The sequence below is a fragment of the Peromyscus maniculatus genome, chromosome 21 (assembly GCF_049852395.1).
Source record: "Peromyscus maniculatus bairdii isolate BWxNUB_F1_BW_parent chromosome 21, HU_Pman_BW_mat_3.1, whole genome shotgun sequence".
Lineage (NCBI taxonomy): Eukaryota > Metazoa > Chordata > Mammalia > Rodentia > Cricetidae > Peromyscus > Peromyscus maniculatus.
In genome coordinates this window covers 39,950,424-39,973,982 of record NC_134872.1, presented here as the reverse complement: position 1 = coordinate 39,973,982, position 23,559 = coordinate 39,950,424, and the positions used below count along the sequence as shown (strand labels likewise).

Here is a 23,559-nt window from a genome sequence, read left to right as displayed (position 1 = left end):
CTCACCTCGGCCACCATGTGTATGATATGTCGGTGCAGTTTGGCAGATGTTCAGCATACATCCTTTTCGGTTTGAGTTCAGGGATGGAGAGCCTGGGGAAAGGCCCTCCCTCTTTCTTGCTGACCTGTTGGAAGGTGCAGTCTAAGCTATTGCTTCCACTCTGAGTGACCATCTCTGCTTCCAAGTGCTCAGGCATCGATTGGCCACTCGAGGCCTTTCCTGTGGGAAGGGATCCCACATGCTGTTAAATCTTACTCTGACAACCCCACTGTAGATGCTGTTTCCCACTGTCTGCTCCTGGACACTCCGGGTGCTCCTGGGAAGCTCTCCTGTCTACAGTCTCTTTACCTTTTCTTTTCACCCCTTCAAACTGCAGATGAGCTAGATCATTAAGTTAGTCTGTGCTCCCCTGGCTTCTCACTGCCGAATCCTCCTTGCTGTTTTTCTTTTAAGGATTGTAACCAGTTCAGAAAGGAAAATCTCCAGGACGTTTACAGGCTATGGTAGGCAGAACAATAGTCTGATCCGCATCTTAAACCCCAAATGTCTGCATCCTAAACTCAAAACCTGTACGTACCTTAGGTCACATAGCAAACAGGAATTAGGTTGTAGATGGGAGCTAGGGACTGCTGTCTGGTTGGCCACTTGTCTGGCTCAGCAGGTAAAGGTACCAGCTGTCCAGCCTGATGACCTGAGTTCAGTCCCAGGGGCCCACATGCTGGAAGGAGGGAACCAACTCCCCTTAGTTGTTCTCTGCCCTCCACACACATCCACACTAAATAATAAATATTTTAAAAATTAGGGAGACTCTTGGATTATCCAGGTGGAGTAGAAAGAGGGGCCTAATGATTCTGACAAGCTGGGAAAGAGGTCTTGAGCCAAGAGATGCGAGTGGTCTCTGGAAGGCAGGCAAGAGAGTGTAGTCTCCAGATAGAAGGCCCATGTTGAGCTGCTATGTAAGATAATAAATTCACATTCTAAGTCCCTACGTTTGTGATTAACTTTTTATAGCTGCAATAAGAGACAGACTAGTAAATTCCTGAGTCTTTGATTTAGCTGCACTTTGGAATCACCTGAAGATCTACAAATCTTAGGAGCGAGGCCATCCTAGACCACTGAAGCGTAGTCCGGAGGGGTGGGTGGGACTTGGGTAGCAGAGCTTCAGAGTTCCCAGTGCTTCTAGTCTGCAGCTGAGGCTGAGAACTCCACTTGGTTAGTCACATGGGCTTGAGTATCCTGTACCTCCTTGGACCTCTGGGTAAGAAGGAAATGCAGTGTTCTGACCAAGAGGACTAAATCTCAGGTTCTGCCTGGAAGAGGTTTCAGCTGAACCTCTGGTTTGTCTCCTGTCACCAAGGAGGAATATAGACTTCATTAGACTATCTATCTGCAAGTTCAGGAACAACCATTTCCAGAACCCCTTGTAAATGGCCAGTCTGATGCTCTATCACACATGTGTGTATGGTTTTGTTTTTTTTTGTTTTGTTTTGTTTTCTTTTTTTTCTTTTTTTTTTTTTTTTTTTGGTTTTTCGAGACAGGGTTTCTCTGTGTAGCTTTGCGCCTTACCTGGAACTCACTTTGGAGACCAGGCTGGACTCGAATTCACAGAGATCCGCCTGGCTCTGCCTCCCAAGTGCTGGGATTAAAGGCGTGCACCCACCACCACAGCCCGGCTTTTGTTTTCATTTTGAGACAGGATCTCACCATATAACTCTGGCTGGTGTGGAACTTCCTGTGTAGACCAGGCTGGCTCAAACTCAGAGATCCACCTCAGAGAATCCAAACTGAGTGCTAGGATTAAAGCCATGTTGCCCCCACACCTGTGTGTATTTTTTGGTTTTAATTTAGTCTGTGTGCATGCATTCATGTGCAGTGTTTGTGGGCACACATAGAGGATAACTTTGTGAAGTTGTTCTGTTCTTCCACCTTATATGGATTTGGGAAATTAACTCAGGACGTCAAGCTTGTGTGGTGTCTTTACCCACCGAGTGTGCCTTTTAAAAAAATCCAGAGCCTATCTCTAGCACTTCCTGTGTTCCATCTTACAGACTACTTAATCTGTACAATATGACTATCAAAAACCAGGAAGGCAGTTTATATATTTCAGTCATCTAATCCTTAGATAACAAGTTTTCCTAAATGTTCATTAGGTTTTGTTTTTGTGGTGTGTGTGTGTGTGTGTGTGTGTGTGTGTGTGTGTGTGTGTGTGTGTGTGTGTGTGTGTGTAAGAGAGAGAGAGGAATATCACTATATAGCCCAGGCTGGCCTCAAACTCAAGATCCTTCTGTCAGTCTCCTGGTTGCTGGGATTACAGGTATGTGTCACCACACCGAGCTATTCAGTGTCTTTTCCATCAAGAGGGTCCGGTTCGGAGTCGGTGCCGCTGATTCTAGGCCCTCCACGAAGAGGTAGGAAATAAACCCATGTTTATATTCTAACCTGGTGCTTGCTTACACAGTTAAGTGTTTGTCAGCATTAGTAGAATAAAGCCAGCAGTTCACACCTGTGAATCAGTACAACACAAGGCCCAGTCTAGCTGCTCCGCAGCTGTAGCTCTTACCAGGCCATTCCTGCCAGAAGCCATAGTATGGGGGCTATGGAGGCCTTTTTTCTTTTCTTAAAAAAAACAAAAGTGACCTTGACACGTATAAGGGGTGGTTCCTGTGTGGAGAACAGCAGGAGCAGAGGTAGCAAGCAAAACAGGACGCAGGACGGCTTCTCTTAAGGTAGGAATGCAAAGACCTCAATGCAGCGGCGTGGTTCCCAGAAGCGATTTTGCCAGCACCACTCCAGCTGTTGTAGTTTTCCCAGGAAGTGGAGGTCTACGTTAACCGGGATTCTTCTGAAGGGAGGCTGCTGTTTCTTCCTCCCCCATGGCTATATTTACTCAGATCAGTAAGGACTCATGAACATTTTATTGTATGGCTTATAACTCATTACAGATTTGAGCTGGTTACCTGCGCAGTAATTGTGAGAGCAAACACAGCGGGTGGGCAGAATGGAGCAGGGTCCTGATCTCGGCTGGGCAGCAAGGGGACTGACTGCAGGAGACAAGACTTGGGGACTGACAAGAGGGGCCTGGGAGAAGGGAGGGACTCAGCAGGAAGGTTCCCAACACAGCTGGCCCGGAGCCAGCGGTGCCAGCAGAAGCCTGCCCAAGAGCTGGTTGGCAGGGTCCCTCAGCGGAGGGTTCTGTGTAAGCTTTGATGCTATGCTTTGACTGTACGGCCGCCCAGAATCCCTGCACACGTACCCGGTCAGTGGTTCGGCCTGTAGCCTTCCACACTTGGCTCTGGTCACTGTCCTTCCAGAGTGGAAACTGTCACCTAGCACACAGCTCAACCTCCTCCACACCCTCCACACGCCGGCCCAGCTGACCTCTTTGGTCTATGTCACTGTGCCACAGACCGGTTTACCTTCCTCGCCAACAACCCTCAAAGGATCTCCCTAACCACGGACTGCCCCAGGCTCTAACAAGCCAGCACGCCCCACCTACTGGCTCCGCCCTCACCCTGTCAGCCCAACACTTCCAAAACGGCTGCTATTTCTCCTCTGAGCTGAATGCTTTTCGGGGCTAAGCCCTCTGGTTCTCCATCAAAGCCGTGTCGTGCTGACACACTAACAAGCACAGACCCCCGACGTGTTGAGCCCTCACTGCCTGCAGGACTCCCCGATTGTGTTCTTCCTGTCCGGCACGGTCCATGCTTAGGCTGCCTTCTCATCCGGCCCTAGGCTGGTAGGTGCGTCACTGTCCACACCCGCGTGCCTCTGCAGGCCTGGGTGAGAGGTGACACACACATGGCGGCCCTGTCCAGGAACTCGCAGGGAAGGCAGCCTGGCTCTGCCTCCCCTAGCAGGTCACGGCAAGAGGGTAATGACGCTGCTCTCACTTGTCCCGTTGCCCTGCCAACCACCGGAGGCCTCAAGCTCCTGAGCTGTGCCAGTGTCGTGCTGAGTTCCCTCTGGTCCTTTCTCTCCACGTCCCCGAGGGTGAGTGAGCAAATGAGAGCACACAAAGCCACAAGAATCAGAGCCACACATTGGGCTTTGTCCATAATTATTACTATAATGATTTATAAAAAGAATCATTTTCAGGCAACTGTGTTAAATTATTGTTCAGCTCTGGAGAGGGAGGTGGGGCCCTGGCCATGGTGAAGACCTTTCTTGAGGGAGGTGAGGTGCCCACCCTTTGGGTCTAACTCCTGAGGAAGTGGCTTTCCCTCAGCAAATAAAGACCATCGTCCCTTCCTGTCCAGGGCACGGAGGGAAAGGTGGGGAACAGCAGATCAATGTAGTGCCTTGAAAGGGAGTGGGGCAGACCACAGGGTGTGGCTGCCATGGCTCTGAGGTTCTGACCCTTGGCCACATTCCTTCACTGGGAATGGAGGACTGTTCCCTGGTCAGTCCTATCTAGGACATTTGCCCAGCAAAACTGGGTGTCCAAGGGTCCAGGCAGCCCTGTCAAGCTAGGAAGAGGAAATTGGCAGGAAACACACCAATGTGCCTCACCGCCCTAATGGGAGCTCCTGGCTGCCCACTCCAGTGATCCAGGGATCACTAGCCCCAGCTGGAGCCTGTCAGAACAAATGGAGCATGTGAATGTCTGGTCTTGGAGCTTCCAGAACGGAGCAAGGAACCACAGGCCAGAGTGGCCCTGCCGAGAGGGTCGCCCACACCAACTCGATGGCGGCCTCTCCAATTCCTATGCTCCAGCTTGGGACTGCCATCCATGCAGCTAAACGTCACTCTCTGTGTGTCTGTGTGTGTATGCTGAGCACAGGGGGAGGGGAGGCTGCAGGCGGGCATGGCGGCACCACCTGCTCCGGGGTCTGGGCATGCAGGGGACCCTAGGCCTAGAGCATGAACCCAGACCAAAAGGGGTCAAGGGCTCTGGCTCCCCTCTCCTCCCTCTCTCCCAGTATGTCCACCCTCCTTGGGCATTAGAAGGTTTTGCGATGAATCGCGCGGGAACCGTCTTCTTCATACTCCTTTTTGGATACCCACATCTTCTTGAAGGTGTCCAGGGAGGCGAGGATGGAGCCGCTGTAAAGACGGAGAGACAACAGTCTTTGGTACCTGTGGGCTGGGCCAACTGCCATCCCCGGGTCCTCAGAACTCCCAGCCTTTTACTTGGGAAAGAAATCCATCCATTTTCCCCGGCCAGTGCCAAGTCTCTCCCGAAGCCCTTCTGCTTGAGCCCCACTCACCCGATCCATGTGGAGTACAGCCGTTCCTGAGGAGCAGAGATCTAGAAGGAACAAATGGCTGTATAAACACCTGTCCCTACACGGCCACCACCCTCAAACCCACGGCAGCGAGGGCCTGAGTGGAGAATGAGGAACACGGGTCAGAGGGGTTCCCATCTCCCCGAAGGCCAGCACCGCCCAGCTCCCTCTCCCCAGAGGTCTCCAGCCTCACCTTGATTTTAACGTCCTTTGGGGCCAGCTTCTTCACTTCACTTAGTAACCTGTCTCCAAAGCCTGCGGATACAAGGACGGCCAAGCCTGGACCACAGCCAACCTCCTTGCCACGGCGGCCTTGAGACCACTAGCTGTGGCTGTCTCTCTGCCAGCACCCTGGTGGGTACAGCTTGTTGAGAGACTGGCATGAGATGTAACCTAAAGCCATACAGTGCCACCTGACCCTACGTCCGGCCTGAAGACGCCTCAACTGGGCACTCCACGGCAAACTCACTGTCTAGTCACAAGCTAAGGAAGACTTTATTTTAGAGCCTAGTTGTTGTTTTTGGTTTCTTTTTCTTTCTTTTTTTTTAAAGAGTGTCTCATCCTATGTAATCCAGGCTTGGCAGCGAACCCATGATCTTCCTGCCTCAGCCTCCTGAGTACCGAAATGACAGATATATGCCGCCATGCCTGGCATAATTTAATTCTACACTGAGTCTCTTAAAAACATCTCCTCTACCACAAGGTCCAGTTCACTGAGTACTGCCAAAAGGGTGGTGGACATGGCACACTGCTGGCCCAGAGAGCGAGTGGTCTGAGGTGCTAGCTGCCCTGGGCCTTTGGCCTCCCCCCCCCCCCCCCCCAACAGTACCTTTAAAGAGTGTTGAGCCCCCTGAGAGCACAATATTGGAGAACAGTGTCCGGCGAAGGTCCATGTCGGACTTGTGGATGGCGAAGGCCAGCACTTCATGGAGGCCCTCACTCTCATCCCCCACCAGGTCTGGCTGGAACAGCAGCTCAGGGGCCCGGAAGCGTGCAGGCCCCACCTGTGGAGAAGAAGACTGAAGTTCTCCAGAGCAGCCAGAACCTCTCCTCCAGGTCGGCATCGGCTACCAGCCGCCGTCGGGCCTGCCCACTTACATCAAGTGTGCTGCCGTCCGGAAGGGTGTACTGCACCTTCTCAGTCTCTAGGGCTTCGTCCTTCTGCGGGTTGATGGACAGGTAGCAGGCTCGCTGTATGGGCAGAGCACACTCTGAAGCTGACCGTAGCAGGGACACTTGTGGCCAGGGCTTGCTTTCACGTCTTGGCCTCCCCAACCCCAGCCATGTCCACATCCCCATGCCCTTAATCACCTCTTTGATGGTCCGGACAACCTCAAACTCAGCCGAGGTGTGGAAGTCAGCCCCTTCCTTACGCAGCAGCAGCCTCAAATATCGAGAGACGTCGCGGCCCGCAATGTCTACCCGCATGATGGAGTGTGGCATGGCAAAGCCCTCATAGATGGGGACAGCGTGAGTGACCCCGTCCCCCGAGTCTAAGACCACTCCCGTTGTGCGTCCTGTTGCGTACCTGCCACCAGGTCAGCATCCTTTTACTTCAGCCACTGGGGTGGGAAGACCTCCTCCTCAACCCCGCAAGGGACCCTGGGATATTATTTACACTACACTAGAAACAGGCATGGAGGGGATCAAGAGGCTGTGCCCCCGGGGGAACGTCAGGACTTGGGGCACTCACAGGCTGAGCACGGCCTGCATGGAGATGAACAGTGCAGGGACATTGAAGGTTTCAAAGAACACCTCTGCTGCCTTCTCCCGGTTCTTACTGGGGTTCAGCGGGGCCTCCGTTAGAAGAACAGGATGCTATGAGAGACAAGGGAGTCACACACACACACACAAAGACACGCGAGGCCCCAACAGAGCTTTCTTTCCTGAGCTAAGAGCACCACTGGACAGTCGCCTGTCCCTGCGAAGAGCTGGCCCTGACCAACTTTGTCTGTCCCTGGTGGTGCCCATGCGCACACCGAGAGAGCAGGAAACGTGCTACCACTGTGCAGACAGGGAAAGAGCAGTCAGGAAAGCGGGAGTGTGGAGGAGGGGAAGCCACCACACCTCCTCAGAGAAGGTCTGCAACTGGTCCTTGGAGTAGACGTACTGCCAGATGCGCTCCATGTCATTCCAGTCTCTGACCACACCATGCTCCATGGGGTAGCGGATGGTCAGCAGCCCCCGGTGCTCCTGGAGGACAGGGAGAAAGCGGACATAGCGCCTCCGGCCTCTGCCTGCTGGCTATCTCCCTGGGTATCACACAGGCTCCCGGAGCTCAGCCGGCCTCACATGGCTGAGGACCGGAGAAGATGGCAACACGCCTTACTGAAGAGTCTTCTGAGCAACCTGCGGCTATTTTCAGCAGACCAGCCGTGCCTGCTGGCTGTCGGTTCCCTCAGAGAGGGTGGGGTCACCGGACCCTCACCCAAGATTCCTCCCAGTCATTTGTGTGCACTCTGCCCTAACTGTATGTGGCCCGAGGATCTTGGGAGAGGTGCCGAGTACATAAGGTGCTTAGGGGTTCCTCGTCCTCCTCTAAGTAGCCCCTCATCCACACTCTGTAAGTAATCCCAATAAAAACCAGTTTTCCCAGGGTAAACTGATGGAGTTTGGTTTATGGCAGGAACCTTAGGAGGAGGAGAAAGATGCTGTCTCCTTGGGAAGGAATTCTTCCAACATGTCTGGTAGTCAGCAGGATACGACAAAAACAAAGCTGTGCTATAGACTATTATTTTAACATGTGTTACATTCGTTTATGCTGTGGAACGTTTGTTTTAATGATGCAAAGATGTGCTGCATTCTTTTTTTTTTTTTTTTTTTTTTTTAAAAGATTTATTTATTTATTATGTATACAGCATGTATGACTGCAGGCCAGAAGAGGGCACCAGATGTCATTACAGATGGTTGTGAGCCACCATGTGGTTGCTGGGAATTGAACTCAGGACCTCTGGAAGAGCAGTCAGTGCTCTTAACCACTGAGCCATCTCTCCAGCCCCTACTGCATTCTTTTATGTTGCATTTGTTGAACTCTGTGAAGCTGTGTTCCTGTGCCTGTCCAAAACACCTGATGGTCTAATAAAGAACGAAACAGCCAACAGCGAGGCAGGAGACAGGATAGGCGGGGTTGGCAGGCAGAGAGAATAAATACAAGGAGAAAAAGAGAGGGGAAAAAAGGATTGAGGAGCAAGAGAACAAGGAAAGGCCAGTCACCCAGCCACACAGTCAGTCACGGAGTAAGAGTGAAAGCAAGATCTACAGAAGTAAGAAAAGGAAAAAGCCCAGAGGCAAAAAGGAAGATGGGATAATTTAAGGAAAGCTGGCTAGAAATAAGCCAAGCCAAGGCCGGGCATTTATAAGTAAGAATAAGTCTCTGTGTGTATTTACTTGGGAGTTGGGTGGCGGGCCCCCAAAAGAACAAAGAGTAAAAAAAAAACCCAACCAACTACAAAGTTAGTTTGGGAAAAGCAACAGCGTCGCTCTTGCTCCAGATGATGAGCCGGGCAGCCAAAGCCTCACTGAGGAGGGGCGTCTGCTTTCCCATGTGGTGTGCTGGAGTATCCCTCCTTGTAGCAACAGCCGCAGTGCCCTGTCCTGGGTGATTAGATGAGCAACTGAAGCCTGGAGGGAACTGGCTTGTGTGGAGGGGGGACTGCAAAGCAAGAACACATGGCTAGCACCCTCCATGTAGCCTTGGACTTGGAAAGAAAGGTGGAAAAACAGATCGTGGCATTGGCTTGCTGCTGCGTACAGGTGGGGGACCAAAGAGCACACAACTCAGTCTACGTTAAAGGGCTCTTCCTGAGATCCAGGGACTTGGAACCTGTGGGAAGCACTGGTTAAGAGTGACGGCTACAGAACCGAGAGAGGTGGCACATGGCACTCCAGTCACTAGGCGAGACAGGATGCTATTAACCGCGGTTCAGAAGAAGGTTGACGTAGCAGGGATCTTGGGACAGGGATAGGGCTTGAGTGGTGTTCATGAGCCCCACCATGCCAGCTGCTGGTGGAGGAAGCTTTTCGGGGATAGAGATCACAACAGCCACTTCCCTAATGAGGTAGCCAGGGACACCTGCAGGGGAGGACCATGCACGGGGTGACTGGAAACCCCATGCTGAAGTATGAATTTATTGGCTTGCCAACTATTGGGACCAGGTATGTTGGCACACATCTTTAGTTCCATCACTCAGAAGGCAGAGACAGGTGGATCTCTGTGTGTTTAAGGCCAGCCTGGTTTACCTAGCCAATTCCAGGACAGCCAGGGTTACAGAGACCTTGTTTCACGATGCCCCACCCCCCCAAAAACAAACAAACAAACCAGCAAAACAACAACCCATTTGGGCTTGCATGGGTGCTGGAACTAGGTGTTCCTTGGTTCCTGGTAGCACCCAAGAACATCAAAGACAACGAGTCTCAGGTGACGGAAATGGCTAAGCAGTGCAGGTGAAAGGATTAAGTTTGACCAGAGTTGGGCAACTTCCTCCCCTGGGTATGCTGTGTATATTTTTCTCTTGGAGGTGAACACAGATGAGTCACCCAAACAGAAGTCCTCTTAGCCGCCAGGTGTGGCAAACGGAGAGGGACCATCCGGCTGTGGAGGTACTGGAATGGCAGCCAAGGACGCGGCAGTCTAAGCCGAGAAGGTGCGGCCAACTGTGAGGTGGGCAGGTATAAAATACTGTGCCCTTGGCCTTAGGTCTGATCAGCTTGAGCCACCTGAGCCGTACAGAGTTCATCAAGACTAGGAAAATGTTGGGGCTGGAGAGATGGCTCAGCGGTTAAGAGCACTGACACTTCTTCCAGAGGACCTGGGTTCAATTCCCAGCATCCACATGGCAGCTTACACCTGTCTGTAACCCCAGTTCCAGGGGATCTGACACCCACACACAGACATACACACCAACAAAACACCAATGAACATAAAATTAAACAACAATAACAACAAAACCCCACTGTCTTTAAAAAAAGAAAGGAAGAAAGAATAGAAAACTGCATCAAGGACCCATTAAAGTATCCCTGGATGAGGAAGCCATATATAACTGGTACAAACGGATGGAATCTTTTGATGCAGTACTGAACTTCCCTAATATTTTACTTCAGTATCTCCTCAGCTTGGGATTTCTGAAAACTAATACTGCCTGGAATGGACTTTCAAAATACTTCAAGGTTACCTTCACAACCCTACTATTTGTCACGGGATGGTGGCCTAGGACCTTGCTCTGTCATCCTGAGCAACCCTGGTAAAAAGGTTTAATTATACAGATGACACAATGCTAACCTGAGTGCTTTGTGGATGCGGAAACCCATCTGAAAGACTTAACAATGCACCTAAGGGAGCAAGGACGGGAAGGAAACCAGGTCACGAAGGGGGCAAGGGCCAGGCACAGCTATGACATTCTCGGGGGCTTTGTGGTTGGGCGAAGCATGGATGATGCCCACTGTGCTGGCTGGTCTCCTGTCAACTTGACACAAGCTAGAGTCATCTGAAAGGAGGGAGCCTCAATTGAGCAAATGCCTCCATAAGATCCAGCTGTGAGGCATTTTCTTAGTTATTGATGGGAGATGGCCCAGCAGATTGTGGGCTGGTGGTCCTGGGTTCTATAAGAAAGCAGGCTGAGCAGGCCGTGGGGAACAAGCCAGTAAGCAGCACCCCTCCACAGCCTCCACATCAGCTTCTGCCTCGAGGTTCCTGCCCTGTATGAGTTCTCGTCCTGACTTCCTTCAGTGATGAACAACAATATGGAAGTGTGAGCTGAATAAACCATTTTCTTCCAACTTGCTTTTTGGTCGCAGCAACAGAAACCCTAAGGCACCCACAAAGGTAACTAAGAGATTCTGCAACAACCCTTGTATATAAAAGTTAAAGAATGAATACAAGATACCTTGTAAGCGTATGAAATAGACTTCTGGAGGACTTGAGGCTAACTGAGATTCCAGGTGCTAGGAGTGGGTTGACCAAAGAGGTCCTCTAAGCCCCCTAAACAATAAAGGCTACTGTCATGCTGTTGGTTGTATGCCAAAACCAGATGTCAGACCCTGCTGGCTGAAGTCACTGCATGCCTCAGTTGCAGGACTTGGTAAGGTCCAGTTGAGAGTAAGATGAAGTTTCCCCAGCCCCTGGTTAACTTTCATCGCGCTGAAAGGTGCCAGGAAGGCTGCTGGAGAAAATCATGGTCCAAAGTTCTGCTTGGTGGCAGACCTGGCATGCTACACTATGCAAGTGCCAGACAAGATGTGCCAGTTAGTGCAATGATGGCATGAACCGTTATGCATACAACCAACTTTCTGATTAGCTTAAGGCCTGCTCAGGAGACAGGAATTTACATCTGGTACTGTGAGCTCAGAAATGTGCCATGGTTGGGGAAAGTCACAGGCCCTAACAACTGCAATGACTTTGTCACATGAATGTGATGTGCCTTCCGAGTATCTGTCTGTGCACTTAGGGTCTTACTGCTGTCCGCTTCCCTGGGATGTCTTCCTGTTTCCCTTTTCCCATTTTTTTTTTTTTTTTTTTTTTTTTTGGTTTTTCGAGACAGGGTTTCTCTGTGCAGCTTTGCGCCTTTCCTGGAACTCACTTGGTAGCCCAGGCTGGCCTCGAACTCACAGAGATCCGCCTGCCTCTGCCTCCCGAGTGCTGGGATTAAAGGCGTGCGCCACCACCGCCCGGCTCCATTTTTTTTTTTAACTTGTGTTTTGCAGAAGGAATACCACCAAGACTATGGACATGGAGAGAGGGTCAAGGCGACATGAGGGCTTGGTACTCCGCTGAAGTTGGAGAATAGCCTGTCACCCCTCCAAGGCTCAGGGGACATTGCTGAAGGGAGTGTGTGTGTGTGTGTGTGTGTGTGTGTGTAAAGACTCTAAGAGCTGAAGGAAGAGGTAGTGTTACAGAACACAATAAATACTCCAAGCAAAAGAGGAGCCATTTTTTTTATCAGGTCAGCTGTACCTGCTTGCAAGAAACCTTTTGAGCAGGCCTGCTGAGGTTCCCACAGAGAGGCGGCGGGAGGGTCACTGGACCCTCACCTGAGAGTTCTCCCTCCCGTACCTCCCAGCCATTCACAGGCAGTTCTGCCCTAACTGCACATGGTCTCAGGGCCTTGAGAGGGGCTGGCGTATACAGGCTGGGGAGGGCTCATAAAGAGTGAAGACTGCTGTGGGTTCCCCTTGCTCCCACACTAGCCTCTCACTCACACCCATCAAAAAAGTCTCTGGTTCCCCAGGGTGAACTTCAGTAGACTCCTTGTCTGGTTTCTCACTGGGGCCTTCTAAAGACTCACTGTTTACGTCTACCCAGGGAAAGAATTCTGGAAACGTGCCCATCCCACAGCCCGTCATCCTCTTACCCCATGAATGTGCTTCCTCACTCACTGCCTAAAATGTCTACAGTGTCTCCTCACGCCCTCATCAGCATCCATCTGCAGCAGTCCATCACCATCCAGCCAGTGTTCCTCCTGTCAGCACGGTCCCTCCTAGGCCACCTGGGCCCATCATTATTCCAGAGTACAGCTGCCCACAGCTACCCCTCTAGTGGACACAAGCTTCTCTTACAACAGTGGCTGGTACTCACCTCCCAGGAGCCGCTCACCTCCCAGGAGCCGCTCATCTGCCCTTCTACTCAGGCATCCCCATTTCAGGCCCAGGGCTGCCCCTGTATTCCCAGGGGCCTACCTGACTCCTGCCCATGCAGGGCTGACTCTTCCCTCATGCCCTGTATTGGCTCCCTCAGAGTCTGATGTGGCCGTGGAGCCCCCAGGTATTGCCAGCCTAGCATGAGTAAGAAATGGCCCCAGCCCTCCTCAGAGCGGGGATCAGGTCCATCCAATCTAGGTGATTCTAATTCTTCAGTCACTTTTGGGGGTAGCTGAAGATGACTTTAAACTTCTGATCCTCCTGCCTCCACCCCTCCCGAGTGCTGTGACCACACGCTTGTGATCTTAATCATTTCTTTCTCCTCTAATTTCTAAACAGCTTCTGAATGAGGACGGGAGGCCCAAGCATGTTCCTCAGGAGGGACATTTTTGTTTGCATCTCACAGAAGGGGGGTTGCCTTGCCACATACACAGCACTAAACAACCGAAATGGGAGGGGGGGGCGGCAAAAAGGCGCAGAAACCCTAGAACAGGTTGCTCTGACCAGCAGCCAGCTCTCCCGTGACCGAGGAACTCAACGGAGGGCCAGTTACCTCTGCCTTCGGTCCGATGAAAAGGTCCCCCTCCAGGGCTCCGGCCATGACCCGCATGTGCTTGGGCCGTCCCACACTGCAAGGACACAGAAGGTCAGTGAGCTGGGCAGGTGCATGGCTGAACCTGCATCCAGGAAAACTGCAGCCCAACCGCAAAGCTCTAGAGGGTGGCCAGTCTAAGTGCTGGGAAGCGGCTCAGGGCAAAGATCAGACCCTCGACTTAAGGGAAGGGTGGGGGGGGGGGGGCAGCAGCATTGGTTTTAGAAGCACAAGCAGTTTGGGGTTTGAAGGAATGGGTCTCTCTCCAGGGAGCGCTGAGTGTGAACGACAGGATCCCTGCATGGCCAGGCTCTATCTAGCAAGGGATGAGTCTTCTGTGGCCACCCCTCTCATCTGCTAATAGATGGAGGACAACCCTAGAACCGAGTGGTGGCCACTGTCCCTCCCCACTGCCATGGCTTCCAGAACAGAAATTCAGTTCTTGGCAAGCATGGATCGGATGAGCCGCCATTCCAGATCGTGACCCACACTCCCCACGTATCACCACCAAACAGCCTTCCCTGACACCCACCCAGAGTGCTAGATGGAAAGCTGAAGAAGCCCTTCCATGCACCCTCAGCACGCCCAGGCTGGCCTTGTCCCTAGACAGGCCTGTAGTTCTTAGAGCCGCCCCAGGGGACTTCAGGGTCCACCTCTGATCTGTAGGCCACTGACACATCCTTCAAGCTCTGAGAGGCTCCCGAGAGAAACTTCCCAGGGGGCAGGCAGGGCCCAGGCACTCCAGGATCTCTAGGACGGTACCACTCTGGTATTCCTGCCACCACCAGCACCACCTGGGGTGTGTGGAGAGGGCTAGACAGAACATTTCCTACATGCTAAACATAAATAAGTCCTGATGAAAACATTTCTGGGGGCTGGGGGGGGGTAATAGCTGAGAATGTACGCTCAGCTTTTGGGAGGCTAGGGGTTCAAGCCACTGCACCCAAACCCGTAATAACCAGAAAAACCTTTCCAGGGAGGCAGGGGTGGCTGTGTATCCTCCCCCCGACTCTCTGTGGGAGTTTAGCTCTTTCCCTGGAGAGAGGTCCCTTTTATTCCTGCTGTAGCCACCACCACACCCCATCCCCAGGGCAATGGCGGCTGCTTCTCCTCCTCTCTGGCTCAGCCAGGAACAAAGGTAAGAGGCTCTGAAGAGGAAACCCAGCACAGAACTCTCCCAGAGCTCAGGTTAATCCCACCAATCTGGTGTTTCCTCTTACAGGTGGAGGGGCAGCCGCCCTCAAAGAGAGCTGTGGCCACAGGGCCCATGTTCTTCCCCAAAGCAAGTAAGGGCGGTCAGGGGAGGCGGCTGCCCCAGCAACACTTACTAGTTTGGGAAACAGTACTTAGGAATCTGGTCTCCCGCAAAACCAGCCTTGATCACCCCGGAACCCTGCAAGGAAAAGCAATGTTTAGCTCCTGCTATCGGCTCCAGATGCAGTCAGTGTCTCCAAGTGGAGAGAGCGGGCAGCCCCAGTGAGCTGGGCAGGGAGGAAACCAGAGACCCCACTTAGAGGACGAGATCGTTCACAAGCACTAGTAGCTCAAAACTGGGAGTGATGCTGCATTTCCTGCCCTGGAGATTTTTATTTGGCTGGGTCTGGAAACTCGAAGGGGAGATGAGAGGGGCTGTTAGGGGCATCTAGCGGAAGGAAGTCAGGGTTGCCGCTCAATATTCTACAGTGCACGGGTTAACCCCGTTACCAACAATCCCCGCACCAGAAGGGTATCAGTGAGGAGAGAGAAACCATTACACACAGCCTCCTCTGTGCACGCTATGGCTAGTTCCTGTGGGAGGAACACAGCTCCACTCCAAAGATAGCTAGATGCTACCCCTCAGTGTCATCCAGGAGTCCCTTTCGTCAGCAGCAGAAACAGACCACATATTGGGCCCACCAGGGAGACCACTTGGTGTGTGGAAAGACTGGTGCCTTTCTCAAGTACCTTTCCTGGGGAATAAGAGGAGAGACTGCTGTGGCCCTGCTCCAGCCTGGATGCTGGACCTAGGATTTCAACAAGAACCCGGCAAGCCTTCCACTCAGTAAAGGAATCACTTTCTCACACCTTTTGCCCATCAATCTTCATCACAACCCTCAAGGCGTGCAGAGCAGAAACAAACATGTCCAAGTTACAGGAGAGGGTCTCCAAGCCCCAAAGGAATCAAGTGGGTGTCTCTAAGTGCATAAGCTTGCTGGCCACCAAGAAGGGAAGTAGCCTGATGTACACTGCAGCTTGCCGGAGTACTGTTCAGACAAGCACATTCCCAAGCCCAGGACTAGCCTCCATGATAAACATCTTGTTATGATTTAAGGGAGTCCACATGGGTGCTCCAAAAAAAGGCAGCCACAAAGGGACTCCATCAGGGGGTCACGTGGGAAGGAGTCAGCTCCCAGAAAGAGCAGAAGTGTGTCACTGTCAAAAACTCCAAGGCCTACACACCAGAGGCATCATCTAGGCACAGCCACAGAGAAGCTATGGCAAGGGTTCTGAGGCTAGGCATCTCCCAGGGCAGCCGAAGGCAAGCAGAACCCAGGCGCTGGAAGACAAAGCCTCGGGAAGTGGGACCTCTTTCCTTTCAGGCTTGCAAACAACTACCCCAAACTGCTGCTGCTCCGTCCTGGGAAAAGTGGTCCTGCACCCTCCATTTAAAGAGAGGGGGCGTCAAAGCCGCAAAGAGGCTGCCAAGTGGTGGTGGGTACTTGGCTGGTAGAAATTAACGTGCAGTGTTTGCCTCTGGGTGCAGCCCCTTGGGAAGTGTTGTAAAGACCACCGGGCCCTCCAAAAGATGAGGCCAGCAGTGTGCAAAGGTCAAATGTCAGCCGACCTACATCAGGCGTCCAGAGCTGACCATAATAAGCAAAGGACCAGGGGGTCGAAACTTGCCCAGCGCTTCCACCCAAGACAGACGCGTCCACCGGCCTAGGGCATCAAGGACCGCCTGGCTATGTCCAGCTGTCCCGCACATCCCGGGCTCCGAGGGAAGTGGTCCCCAGGCCCACAGCTGGCCCCGCGCACAGCTGGCCCCACCAGCGCCGGCCACTGCGCGGCGCCGCGTGCGACCCCGGGGCGGGACACAGCCCTCCCCCCAACCCCGCGGTCCGGACTCACGTTGTCGATGACCACGGGCTGGTTGGCGATGATATCGTAGGACTCCATGGCCGGGCCGAGCCGGCCCTGCCCAGCAGGCGGGCTGCAGGAGGACCGGCGGGCTACAGGGCACGCGGGAGGACCTGGACGGCCGCGACTCGAGATGGGGCGCCGCGCCCCTCCCCCAGCGCGCTGCCTACGCGAACCCGGCCCCGCGGCCAATCACAGCTGCCGACCGGCCTGATTGACGGGGAGCGCCGGGGCGGACTGCCGACGGGAGGGGGCGGGGCCTCCTGGAGCTGGCTAGCCAATTGAGGCTGCCCGGAAGGACAGCCGGGCGTTGCCAAGGTAGGCTGCGCGGCGTCGGTGCGATGATGTCATGGCTGGGTTCTTAAAGGGGACGCAGGAATTGGAAAGAAGGTGGTGGGTCCGTTGCAGTCGGGAAGTCTCACCTACGGGAGACCTGTCTTTAATGCGACATCCGTGAGCACTCCTTCTCTTAGGGAGGCAGACCTGAATATTTCAACGGAAGAGTCAAATCAGATTTATTCATGTTTTGATTTTTAGAGAAGCCCTGTGAAGCCCTGGCTGGCCTCGCACTTGGGATCCTCTTGCCTCACAAGGGCTGGAATTACAGGCACGCGCTGCCATACGTAGCAACAGATAGTTTTGAATTTTTCTTTTTTTTTTTTTTTTTTTTTTTTTTTTTTTTTTTTTTTTGGTTTTTCGAGACAGGGTTTCTCTGTGTAGCTTTGCGCCTTTCCTGGGACTCACTTGGTAGCCCAGGCTGGCCTCGAACTCACAGAGATCCACCTGGCTCTGCCTCCCGAGTGCTGGGATTAAAGGCGTGCGCCACCACCGCCCGGCGATAGTTTTGAATTTAATAAAACTTAAACCTTAGGTGAATGATAATTTCCCTTGTATTTTATTATAGAAGTATTATACATTTAACTTACATTGGGCCTGTGTTTAATTTTGAGATTTTGTACATGTATCGGGTAAGCCTCGGAACTCCTATTTTTTCACCAGCCATCAAATTATTCCAGTATTACTGTTGAAAATAATATGCTTCTGATGATGAGCTGGCCCAGCAGGTAAAGGTGCTTAGCACTAGGGCTGACGACCTGAGGTTTGATCCCGGAGACCCAAATGGTAAGAAAGAACCAGCTTTTCTTCCACAACTTGACCTCAGAATGCTACAAGTGCACTGTGGAATATGCATGTACAACCACAAGCACATACTCGGAAAAAAAATGTTAAAAAAAGAATAGGGGGAGAGAAGCTGTGTGTGGTGGCGCATATCTTTAATTCTAACAATAGAAAGGCAGAGGCAGACCAGTCTCTGAATTCCAGAGGTCAGCAGAAGCTACATAGTGAGATCCTGTTTCCAAAAACTTATATATAATTTATGTTAATATATTTATATTGTGTATAATAATTTATAATATATATATATATAATCTTCATTGAATTGCCTTGGTACTTTTGTCAATAAATGATATTTTCTCTGAACCTTCTGTTTCATTGATCCATCAGTCAATAACACTGATGTCTTGTGGTGAGAGTGTTTTGTTACTGGGACAACATCTGAGAAAATCATCTTAGGAGAGGCTCTATCTCTTGGGTTGGTAGAGTTCACTGATGAAGTTACCTCGATTTTGAGTTCTCTTTGTGGGAAGATTATAACCCACAAGTTAAATTTCTTTAAAAGAGATACAGAATAGTTCCAGTGGTGGAGGCTTCCTCCTCCCATCCTCCTCTTCCTTCTTCTCTTTCCGTTTGGGGTGCTGCACATGGAACCTGTAACTAGGCGAGTTCTCTACCACTGAGCCACACTTACAGTCTTGCTATATCTTCTTGATTTGAGCTTTGTTACTTTCTGCCATAGAATCTGTCCACTTTCGGTAAATTAAACTGGCAAAAAATTGTCCATAATGTACCCATGTTTGTTTGTTTGTTTCTTTTTTCAGAGTCTGTAAAGATGTTTCCTCTCTTGTTCTTGACACCCATAATGCATTCCTTTGTCTTTTCTCCTGATCAGACTGGCTAGAGCAGTGGTTTTCAAGCGACCCCTTTGGGGTCAATGACCCTTTCACAGGGGTCACCTAAGACCATTGGAAAACACAGATATTTCCATTATGGTTCATAACAATAGCAAAATTACAGTTATGAAGTAGCAATGAAAATAATTTTATGGTTGGAGGTCACCACGACATGAGGAACTGTATTAAAAGGTCGAAGCATTAGGAAGTCTGAGAATCAGTGGGCCAGAGGTTTTACTATTGTAATGATTTTTTTCCCTCAAAACAACAGCTTTGGATTTCATTGACTCTTTTTTTCCCAAGAGTGTTTGCATTTTTAATGGACAGTAGCATTGACTACAAAGAAGAACATGCTGTATAAGGTTTGCTGACTCCCACTCTATGCCCAGGTGACTTGTGTAAACGTAGTTGGTTTGTGTTTCTTTAACCTAGGTACAGTGGTGTTTGCCTGCAGTCTCTGAGGGGGCTGAGGCAACAGGATCACTTTGAGCCCAGGCATTTGTGGTCAGCCTGGATAACAAAACAAGACCCTGTCTCAAACTAAACCAAGCCAAACACACACATCCCAGAGAAAAAGTAGACGCTTCCTCCTGGTGCCTGGATCCCAGGGAAGTCTGCCTGGAAATGAGAGAAATGGGGTAGCAGTTTGAGAACACAAAGGTAACTGGAAAGATACACAAACACTCATGTCCAGCAGCACAACAGTCCTCAATCTCCTCCTTGGGTGATACAAGGAGCTAAGAGAGAAGCAGGTGAAGAGGGAGAGGAGGTGGGGAAGGTTTTGGGGATAGGACTGGTTGGGACTCCATAATGGCCAAGCTTTAGTGGACTTCAGTGGTCCCACATGTCACCAGCGGAAAGATGAAGTTATACAGGCCTGGCTTGCACTGGGGAGGTTGGGGAAGGTGTCAGATTTCAGGATGTGTGTGAAAACATAACTGAGAAGATTTTCTTAGAGCTTGGCTTGGGGTAGGGATGGAGTGAGATAGAGAGGCATGTGGGATGAAATCTTGGATGTTGGCCAGAGCAAGGGGGAAGGTGTTGTTTTTAACTAAGGCTCTACTGTTCTAGTTTATCATTAAAGACTCGGGAGCCAGATGCTGGGGTGAAAACCTGTTAGCTCAGAGAGTGCGTCCAGCTGCCTCCTCCTTCACTGTCATCTCAGAAAGAGCAGTTTCTCCTACACTGTCTCAAACAAAAACTCCTCCAACTGGATGTCCCCCTCCCCCCCTCTTCTACTTCCTGTGCACCTATCTCTTCGTCCTCATGACTACCTCCACTCTCTATGGCTTTTTCCTGTCAACTGGTTGCTTGCTCTGCCTCTCGGCCCATGGTTGATTATATTGAATCCTGTTTACAATATTCAAGCAGAAAGCTCTTGGATTAAAGGTGTGTGCTAGAGCTGAGCCACACCACAGCTAGAAGCAGGTTCCTCCAGTCTTGGGGTTCACACAGCATGATCAAACAGGAAGGGTAGATTTGCTTCAGATAGGGAAAACAGAAAGTTGCAGAATGAGTGATGGTCAAAGGCTGCGGCCGTGGGGTTGGGGGGAGCGAGTTATGTATCTAGACTTTTCAGCCAGTCTACCTCCTTTTGTTTTTGTTGCTAACAGGCCACAGAATGGGCCAGCAAGATGGTTTGGTGCTGTAATGGTGCTTGCTGCCAAGCCTGATGGCCAGAATTCAGGCCAATAAAACCCTGGGCTCTCTACATGGGGGAGTGTAAGAAATGACTCCTGCAAGTTGACCTCTGGCCTCTGTAGCCAGAAGTTTCTCTGGTCCCGAGTTCATCTGGTCCTCCCTCTGGTCCCTCTGCCACTTATAAAACAATCACTCAGAGGCTTGATATTACTTACAAACTGTATGGCCTCGAGCAGGCCTCTTGCTAGCTAGCTCTTATATCTTAAAATAACCCATTTTGATTAATCTGTGTTTTGCCACATATTCCGTGGCTTTACTGGTCTGCTGGCATGTTGTTCTTTGGGTGGCAGGCTGGCGTCTCTCCCGCCTCTGCCTTTCTTCTTCCTGTCCCTCTCTTGGATTTCCTTCCTGGCTATAACCTAACTCACCATAGGCTTCTTTATTAACCAATCATAACAACACTTATTCACAGCATACCGAAAGGCCGTCCCACAGCAGGCCTCCACATATGCACTGTGACATGCAACACACACACACACACACACACACACACACACACACACACACACACACCCCAAATAAAAAAAAAACACATGTAAACAAAACAAAGCACAGGATTGTGTAAAATCTTACAGCAAGTGACAGTCTCAACCATGCTCAGCCCCTGCCTGGGCTGCAATCCCACCCAAATGCATTCCCAGGTCTTTCCCACCCAAGAGTGTTTGTTCTGTCTACCTGGACCCATTTTCAACATTTCTAATGTAGGGTAAAGAATTTTTTTTTGTAACTTACCCAAACTGGGAGGAGAGGGAATGGCTGGGTGGGTGAAGTGTTTGCTACACAAGCTTGAGGATCAGAGTTCTGATCCCTTAGGATCCATGCAAAAGCCCAACAGGCATGCTGCAGGCCCAGCATGTAATTAGGAGGCAGAGCAGGAGATCCCTAAGGCAAGCTGGCTAGCAAGGCTAGCCAGAATCTACCAACTCTAGGTTCAGTAAGAGACCTTGTCTCTATAAGTAAAATAGAGAATGATTGAAGAAGACATCCAGCATCAACTTTGGGCTTCCACACTCATGATGTTCATAAACTCATCCACGCACGTGAGCCTGCATACAAATGTGCACACCGCACACACACATTTATAATCACCTTTAACTTAAAATCTCCAATATATAATTGAATTATTTTTTTTTAAAGATTTGTTTATTTATTATGTATACAGTGTTCTATCTGCACGTATCTCTGCAGGCCAGAAGAGGGCACCAGATCTCATCACAGATGGTTGTGAGCCACCATGTGGTTGCTGGGAATTGAACTCAGGACCTCTGGAAGAGCAAGCAGTGATCTTAACCTCTGAGCCACCTCTCCAGCCCTATAATTGAATTATTTTTAAATAATTACTGAAACTATTTGAACAGAAACAATGAAACAGAACATATATTACTTACTATGAAGAATCAGTCAGCTATGCATGGGGATGCACACCTTTAATCCCAGCATTTAGGAGGCAGAGGCAGGTTGGTCTCTGAAGTAGAGGCCAGCCTGGTTTATGGAGTAAGATCCAGGACAGCCAGGGCTACACAGAGAAACCCTGTCCAAACATGGCTCCAGGATGGAGTCAGGCAGGGGAATTCTGAGAAAACTCCAAGAAAATAAGAGAAGAGAGTCTTGTGACCTCAGTTTCTTTAAAAAACATCCAGGCAATGTCAGCCCACCCCAGTCGCTGTCTGGATGGCCAGGAACCAGAGGTTGGGTAGCCCAGAGACTTAGGATGGAACCAGCATGACTGAAAAAAAAAAAGTGAATGGAATGACTCCTAATGATATTCTGCTGTTCTCATAGACCAGAGAGGCTTCATCCAGCAACTGACAGGAGCAGATGCAGAGACCCACAGCCAAACCTTAGGCAGAGCTCAGCGAACCCCACGGAAAAGGAGAAGGAAGGATTGTAGGAGGAGGAGGGCTTGAGGACGCCATGAGAACACAGCCCACAGGATCAACTAAGTAGGGCTCATGAGGGCTCACAGGGACTGAACCAACAACCAGGGAGCCTGCATGCATCTGACCCAGATCCTCTGCATATATGTTATGGTTGTGTAGTTTGATCTTCTTGTAGAACTCCTAACTTTGGGAGCAGGGCCTGTCTTTGACTCTTTTGCCTGCTCTTGGGACCCTTTCTTCCTACTGAGATGATTCATCCAGATGTGATACAAGGGTTTGTGCCAATTCTTATTATAACTTGATATGCCATGTTTAGTTGATCTCCCTGGGAGGCCTGCCCTTTTCTGAAGGTAAATGAAGGAGTGAATTTGGCAGAGACGAGAGTGGGGGGAGGGGCTGGGAGGAGTGAAGGGAGGGGAAACTTCAGTCAGGATGTAGTATATGAGAGAAGAATAAATTTTAAAAAACTTCATATGATAAAAGAAAAAACTATTAGAGAAAAACTAGCAAATGCTTGTGGAATGTATTATTTAATATGTATATATTAAAATTATTTAACATGCATATTTTTTAAAATAAGCATTTTTACACTAAAACTTTTATTTATATTTAAATGTTGAGTATTTAAAAACTGCATACACCTATATATTAGAAATAGATATTTTTTTCCTTTTTTTTTTTTTTTTGAGACAGGGTTTCCCTGGCTGTCCCGGAACTCACTCTGTAGACCAGGCTGGCCTCGAACTCACAGAGATCCGCCTGCCTCTGCCTCCCGAGTGCTGGGATTAAAGGTGTGCTTCTCCATGCCTGGCTTGGAAATAGGTTTTTAAACAATAATTTCCTTTAAACTATTTATTTTTGAGCATTTCGTAAGTGAGCACTGCATTTACACCATTCCCCTCCCTCTCCTCTTCAAACTCTGCCACTTTTCTCCCACTCCTGAAATTCATGGCCTCTTATTCTTTCACTGTTGTTGGCGTGTGTGTGTGTGTGTGTGTGTGTGTGTGTGTGTGTGTGTGCAAATTTGTGAGTACAACCTGAGGAGATCATTTAGTGTTGCTCATATGTATTTAGGGCTGACCTCTATGGATTGGGTAACCTATCAGGGTTTGACCCTGGAGAAGACTGGTTCTCTTTCTTTCAGTAATCATTAGTTGCTTGTAGCTTTTCTAGAGTAGGTCTTGTTAAACACTAATTTCTAATTTAAATTCAAACTATTATTCTGTAATTATGCCTCATATTGACAAAGATTACTCTATTACTGTAAACATTGCTTGTAATCAAAATTATTCTCTCTGTGTGTATCTTGTGTGTGTGTGTGTGTGTGTGTGTGTGTGTGTGTGTCCTTGTGTGTGTATTTTTGTGTGGGTGTGCATGCATGCCATGTTGTCCATGTGAAG

The 23,559-nt window shown here is 50.2% G+C and overlaps 1 protein-coding gene across 1 annotated transcript; it reads right to left on the bottom strand.

Moving 5' to 3' along the window:
- Window positions 1-4,027: 4,027 nt before the first annotated feature.
- Window positions 4,028-16,778, bottom strand: Actr1b (actin related protein 1B). Its single transcript, XM_006987291.4, has 11 exons — window positions 16,558-16,778; window positions 14,778-14,842; window positions 13,411-13,486; window positions 7,293-7,418; window positions 6,919-7,043; window positions 6,537-6,753; window positions 6,324-6,416; window positions 6,055-6,229; window positions 5,419-5,480; window positions 5,208-5,248; window positions 4,028-5,043 (listed from the first exon to the last, which is right to left on the bottom strand). Exons 1-11 carry the CDS (start codon window positions 16,603-16,605, stop codon window positions 4,941-4,943), a joined length of 1,131 nt encoding a protein of 376 aa, XP_006987353.1. The 5' UTR covers window positions 16,606-16,778; the 3' UTR covers window positions 4,028-4,940.
- Between the last annotated feature and the right edge of the window lie 6,781 nt (window positions 16,779-23,559).